Source organism: Solanum tuberosum, unplaced genomic scaffold (genome assembly GCF_000226075.1).
Source record: "Solanum tuberosum cultivar DM 1-3 516 R44 unplaced genomic scaffold, SolTub_3.0 scf00010, whole genome shotgun sequence".
In the NCBI taxonomy this organism is placed as follows: domain Eukaryota; kingdom Viridiplantae; phylum Streptophyta; class Magnoliopsida; order Solanales; family Solanaceae; genus Solanum; species Solanum tuberosum.
This window is the reverse complement of record NW_006238936.1, coordinates 1,754,822-1,761,466: the sequence shown is the minus strand read 5'-3', so window position 1 is coordinate 1,761,466 and position 6,645 is coordinate 1,754,822. Positions and strand designations below refer to the sequence as shown.

The window sequence follows — 6,645 nt, the reverse complement described above, 5'->3', positions numbered from 1 at the left end:
TGAAAGAAAAAATGTCCAAGGTGAGAACATTTTTTTTATTGGTTTCATATATATGAGTGTCTATGCAAATTCTTTGTGGGACTGAAAATGTCATTGTCTCTTCCTTCTATGCCAAAATAGTGAATTTTGAAGTTTTATTCAGTAAATTCAATAAACGAAAGTTCTGTAATGCAGTCATTCTAACTATTTTTTTGTTTGAATGGATTGTTGTCACTTTTTTCACGTTTTGAATGAATTGTTTCTTTTATTTTTATGTATGGTTAATAACCGAATAACCGAACCAAATCAAACCAAAACCGAAAACAACCAAACCGATAAATGTATATTATATTTGGTTTGGTTTTGATAATTTTAAAACCGATTAAGTTGGTTTGATTTTGATTTTAACCAATAACCGACCCAAACCAAACTGTGAACACCCCTAACCACAAGATTCAAAAGTCTTTTTTATTTTCTAAAACTTCGTGTCAAGTTAAACCAGATCACTCTTTGTGAAAATGAGGGAGTAAATGATTGGGTGAAATAATCGTTTAAAGCGAAAAGAATAAAAAATGTCTTTAAATTATGCAAATTGAATCAAATGCTCTTAGTTAGTAGTTTGGTTTACAAATACACACTAGTAGTTGATAATTTGCCCCAAAAATATTTTTATTATTACTAATGTTTTAAATTATTCTATAAAATAATACACATGGAATCTAGCACACACGAAAAGATGAATCCAGCAACTCAGCGGGGCCCACTATTGTTTAAGCCAATGGAAGCTTCCAGAACCTCGTCAGCATACCAACGAACCAATCAAGTGTTTATACGCTAGCAAACTTGTCTGTCTCTATATTCTTTTTTTTCAACTGAAAGTAAAAAACTAATAAGAAATTAAGAATAAGAATAATTATAAAAATAAAAAACACAAATTTGTTTTATGAATGATTTATCTTTGTTTTGCAACCCATTTCCAGCACATTCCAGCCTTTAGTGCAATATTATTCATTATAATTACCATCATTATCTTACTATTAATTATTCCCTTTTATGAGAATTAGTCACATTTCTAATTATTTATAAGCACTAATTATTCTTCTTCTTTAAGAAAAGTGTGGAATCTTCAAACTTAGCGTTGGAGAAAATTCAGGTTAGCCATTGTCTTAAACTCCCCTCTTAATCTTTGCTTACTCAAACAATCTCATAGGGGTTTCTCTATTTCTTGACTTTTTGGGTTTTTCTTGCCATTTTTACTTATCAAGATTCAATTTTTACTGTTAATTCCAGCACCCTTTGTTCAAATTTGAGCATTTCTTTGCTGTGGAGATGGATAAAAGTTTAGTTGCTTTGAATGGGTATTTGTGTTGTTATGTGAACAGCTTTTAAACTTTATTCAATTTGTTTCTGTTATGAGATATCAACTTTTTTGTTCACCAAATATGTCAAGTATGAAATGTACTGCTAGGATTTGAGATGCTTGTTGCTGGAGTTTATGTGTAATTGGAACACCATGAGATCAATACCCAAAGCCTTGTAGTTGAATTTTTCCGTGGTAGTAGCTCAGTTGGTTGACTAGCTAAACTTTCTCCTTGTTGGTGAGAGCACCATTCCTCGCCTTGTAATCCTCTCCCCCATTTCCCTGGTAAAAAAGAAATCGATTTGAAAACTATGTTGCAGCGTGATGTGACATGGGTGCTGCAACATTTTTGGACAATCTGAGCAACAGTCTGAAAACATTTTATGTGTCTGTATGCATTTCATGGAATTCATAAATAGCTTAAAATTTAGTCTGCACAGGTGGCTTTTCCTGACTCTGAATGTTTTGTGAATACAGCTGCAAATAAATTGTCTTGACATCCATAAATGGAGAAGAAACAGCACATTGCCATATTTACTACTGCAAGCATCCCATGGTTAACTGGAACTGCTGTCAATCCTCTGTTTCGTGCGGCCTATCTTGCAAAGGATGGTAGGATGCAGGTCACTTTGGTTGTTCCCTGGCTGCCGCTGATAGATCAGGAACACTTGTTTCCCAATAATATCACGTTTGATTCACACTTGGAGCAGGAAAAGCATGTCCGTCAATGGGTGGAAGAGAGGACTGGATTTGAGTCGAATTTCAATATACGTTTTTATCCTGGAAAGGTAACTCAAACTCCGAAACAATCTGTCTTAAAGTTATTACGCCGAGAACTCTTTTCTCTTAGAATTGTGGGAGTGTAGCCAATCACATGCTTCAACTAATGGGAGGTTCATTCTTCAGGAGCAAATATTTGTACCATGTAAATTGAAATTTTTTATGCGATTGTCCATCAATGACTATTGATGGTTTGGTTTGTTATGAAAATCAACCAAATAATTATGCTATGCTTTTTGAATTTTTTTTATGAGTTACTCTGCTCTACTTCCCCCCCTTACCAGGATGATTTTTAGTGTGCCGGAGGGAACCTGCTCTGCATGCATTTAGAATGTTATATATTTACTTTATAAAGTTTTGTGTATCCCTCAAAATAACGATTTTGTCTTCACTTCCTTAGATTGGTTGAAAACAAATAGTAATTCATTTCCTATAGAAGTTGTTCTCCAGATTCCAACTATGGTTCGTATATTTTCCCCCCTTCTTCATGGAATGGTAAACCCGAACTCTGTTAATAATCATATCTAAAGTGCAATAACAACAAGTTTCAGGAAAAGAGAGGGATAACCTAGTCGTAAGGACCTTCCAGCTCTCTCTTTTGATCTACTTCTTGAATTACAGTCATTTCTTCAATGGTAAGATTTTAATATGAACTCCTGGAGGGGCATTCCTCTCATGTTGAAAAATAGTCGTGCAGCTTATTTTAGTATATCGATACTTGTATTTTGTACAATGGATATGCTTCTGGAGTGCTGTATTAGAAATGAAGTGTTGCATTTCTATAATGCAGTTCTCTCTAGATAAAAGGAGCATTCTTGCTTTGGGCGATATTACAGTAATTATACCAGATGACGAAGCAGATATTGCAGTCCTTGAGGAGCCCGAGCATCTTACATGGTATCATCATGGGAAGAGATGGAAAGAAAAATTTCGTCTGGTTGTTGGAATTGTTCACACCAATTATTGGGAGATTGTCAGGAGAGAGAGGAACATATTGGTAGCCCTCCTGATAAAGTACATTAATGGCTGGGTAGTCGATATATATTGCCACAAGGTATGATGATACTATTCTTTGGTAATTATTTGTTTGTTTAGAGGATCTATTTGGGAGAGAGGAAATGTAACACTTTTTGACATTTGGCACTTTAATGTAGTGATGTTTTTTCTCTGTTTTGGTTAACCTTGTTAAGTTTGAATTGCGGAAATATGCTTGCATATTAGTTTCCATTCCAAACACTAATAAGCTCAAGAGTTGGAAACTGTGCAGTTCGTTTTGCATGCTTTGGCGCACTCAGACTTATATAGGAAATGATAATCACTTAGTTGGGCTGATTTGTCGTACTATAATTAGTAACCACAATCTTTTGTTATCTCCTTTTTGTGGTGCAACATGGCTTCATTCAATGATGTAAAACCCATGATTGACCTTTTGAGCTCTTCACACAACCTGTAATAACTTGTACTATACGTACTGCCTAGCATACTCCTATTGCTGGTAATAGATAAAACTGTCTTTTACTGATTAAAGGAAAAAACATGGTCTTTTGGTATTTTACGTGTAATGCCTTAGACTTATAGAAGTTGCTTGCATTAAATGGCAGGTCATCCGGCTATCTGCTGCAACCCAGGATCTACCGAGATCTGTGGTCTGCAATGTGCATGGAGTTAATCCAAAGTTCCTTGAGATTGGGCTGAAAACTAGGGAGAAACAGCAAAATGATAACCAAGCTTTCAGCAAAGGTGTCTACTACATTGGTAAGAAGTTGTGGAACAAAGGGTACAAGGAGCTACTTGATCTTTTACGTGATCATCAAAAGGAACTTCCTGGATTTGAGATCGATTTATATGGCAGTGGTGAGGATTCTGCTGAAATTGAGGTGGCAGCTAAAAAGTTGGAATTGGCAGTTAGGGTTCATCCTGGACGTGATCATGCAGATCCTTTGTTTCATGAGTAAGTACCTGCAGAGCTATCCACTTTGTACTGTTAAACTGTCTGTCCATACTTATTATATATATCATTTGTCCTGGAAGGGAAATATTCTCTGGGTGGGTATGCATATGCATCCCTTGTTCCTAGAACCTAGTTTATCATGCATGCCTGACCCAATTTGCTGTTTGTAGAGGGAAGCACATACGCCATAAGAGACTATGTATGGACTGAAACCTATGAAATGTGGGCTTAACTTTTTGTTGATTCAGTTTTCTTTTTTCTGTCCCTTTGATAAATTAGTGTTCTTCCATAAACTTAATAGAATCTAAAAGAAGGATAAAACAAACAGTCAAAAGTTAATATTCCAATATATGTTAGATGTTGGATAGGCTACGGAATATTTAGTGAATGAAAGTGCTCTAATAATCTTTGATTGCTAATCGCCTCTTTATCAATCGTTCGTGTCTTTGTCACAAAAGTATAGTTGAAACAGCATGGACCTCTTTAACGTTATGGAAGAAGATGATGATAGAAGTTGCCAGTTGTTACCATCTAAAATGTAGGCTTCATGGTTCTTGTCATGCTTGTTTTAACAGATTTACTCTTTCCTTATCTTTGCTTCCTTTATAGACAAAGTAAAGTGTATCCCACAAGTTGAACAATGAGGCCTTACCTTCCACTTGGCATCCTCCTCGAGTTTCAAGTAGTGAATTGGATATCTAACTGGTATATCTTATTACATAACAGAACTGCCACAAACTTTAATGATCAAGTTTCCTTATTAAAAGCGCCTTTTAGAGCTAGCAAGAAGAATAAATATAGCAATCTTATTCTGGAATGAATATTTTGCTAGTACGAGATCCCTAATCTGAAAAATCAGAAAAGCTAAAGAATGTAGGAAAAAGGAAACATCTGCATCCCGCTAATCATATTTCCCAAGTTAGTAATTCCTTGTTCTTCCAAAGTATTGACGAAGAATTAAGGAATAACCATAAGCTTTCACTCCTTGCATTTGTCTTCATCAATGATGATCTACCTTGTTATTACACTAAATCTTTTATTTCCTTTCTCCCCAAAAATATTTAGAAATGTGGAGTGAGATGTAAATGTGCCTGGTCTATCCCCATCTGAGATGAAGATTAGTTAGATCATTAGTTTCTGTGACAGTTAGATATACATTAATGATTTAGGGAGTCCATGGATACTTTTGTTATCTTAAAGATTAATTTGGGCCTTAACTTTGTATCATAGGATCTCTCAATGTTGGTTAAAACCTACCTCGAACCTCCATCCTTTTTATAAAGTTTTGGAAGATAAACATATTTTGGGACTTGGAAAGACAGGCATTCACTTTCAGATGGACCTTATTATTCATGGGACAGAAACTTTCTGATGAATATGAACCATGCTAAAATCAGTGGTCCATAGATCCTATCTTGTTCGTTCCTTTTCTTGTTTGATATTTTGTTATCTCAAGGCGTAATTTAATTTGTCGGACATGTTAGTAAAGTCTGTGTACTTTTCACTGTAGGGAGCTTAATATTTTCTTTCTTTCGTCGTTTTCTGATTCTTTTTTTTTTCTTTTGGTTTTAGTTATAAGGTGCTCCTTAATCCAAGTACCACAGATGTAGTTTGTACAACCTCGGCTGAAGCATTAGCTATGGGCAAGATAGTTGTATGCGCCAACCATCCGTCAAATGAATTCTTCATGCAGTTCCCAAATTGTCGAACATATGATGATGGTGAGGGGTTTGTTAAAGCTATAGTCAAGGCATTGTCTGATGAGCCTGCCCCCTTGACTGATGCACAAAGGCATGCACTTTCTTGGGAAGCAGCTACCGAGCGCTTTCTGAAAGCAGCAGAGCTGGATACTCTGCCAACAAAGAATCAATCAAAAACTACCACTTCAGAGCCTTTTCTCTCTACATCACTAAACTTAACCAAAAAACTCGAGGATGCATCAGCATTAGTTCACTTCGTAGGGACTGGATTTCTGAGCTCACAACCTGATGAAGAGCAATGTAAAGAACTCGGCTTGAAAGTTCCTCCAAAGAGAACAGGCTTTTCTTCTGGAAAATGGATCTAAGACTGAGTCCAGAGTCTGGCAAGGCACATAATTTCGTCGTTACTGATTGTAGTATTGCTTGTGTTTGACTGCCAAGAATAATTTAGGAGTAACTTTTGTTGTTGTAATGAAGGGTTTAAGGTGTTAGGTGTTGTATATTAAGTAGCCGATTCCAACTTATTTGGGATTTGAGGCACTGATGATTGATAGTAAGAAATATTATTCTCTTGTACATACTATCTAGGTGGCTTTATTCAACTTTATTTATTTGGAGAAAGGACTAATCAACCATTGTTGGTCTTATGATGTCTTCAATGTTAGATAATTGAATGTTTAAATACAAAGAATGTTTCTTTGGAATTACATTTTCGATACCTTGTTACCTTATTAAGATTCGCAAGATAATATTTAGCCCTTCTTGTTTTTACTTATCCATGTTGAGGATTTTCTTATTTGTAATAAAAGGCTATTAGACACTCTGTTTAATTGAATAAATTTGCCTGAGAAAGAGAGTATATTTTTCTTAATGTA

General features: G+C 35.4%; 1 protein-coding gene across 3 annotated transcripts; it reads left to right on the top strand.

Annotated features, from left to right (window-relative positions):
• The first annotated feature begins 963 nt into the window (after positions 1-963).
• On the top strand, positions 964-6,415 carry LOC102580118 (digalactosyldiacylglycerol synthase 2, chloroplastic). Of its 3 annotated transcripts, none has more exons than XM_006339462.2 (5): positions 964-1,132; positions 1,817-2,127; positions 2,910-3,173; positions 3,721-4,070; positions 5,643-6,415. In XM_006339462.2, exons 2-5 carry the CDS (start codon positions 1,846-1,848, stop codon positions 6,133-6,135), a joined length of 1,389 nt encoding a protein of 462 aa, XP_006339524.1. In that variant the 5' UTR covers positions 964-1,132; positions 1,817-1,845; the 3' UTR covers positions 6,136-6,415. The 3 variants fall into 3 exon arrangements, with proteins under 3 accessions (XP_006339524.1, XP_006339525.1, XP_006339526.1); XM_006339463.2 differs by lacking the exon at positions 964-1,132 and adding an exon at positions 1,165-1,337; XM_006339464.2 differs by lacking the exon at positions 964-1,132 and adding an exon at positions 1,365-1,577.
• Positions 6,416-6,645: the final 230 nt, after the last annotated feature.

Excerpts from the sequence above, each read along its gene's own strand:
- LOC102580118 (XM_006339462.2), top strand. The coding sequence starts at position 1,846 with ATGGAGAAGAAACAGCACATTGCCATATTTACTACTGCAAGCATCCCA. Across the intron at positions 2,128-2,909 it reads TACGTTTTTATCCTGGAAAG|TTCTCTCTAGATAAAAGGAG; the intron begins GTAACTCAAACT and ends TCTATAATGCAG. Across the intron at positions 4,071-5,642 it reads GCAGATCCTTTGTTTCATGA|TTATAAGGTGCTCCTTAATC; the intron begins GTAAGTACCTGC and ends TTTTGGTTTTAG.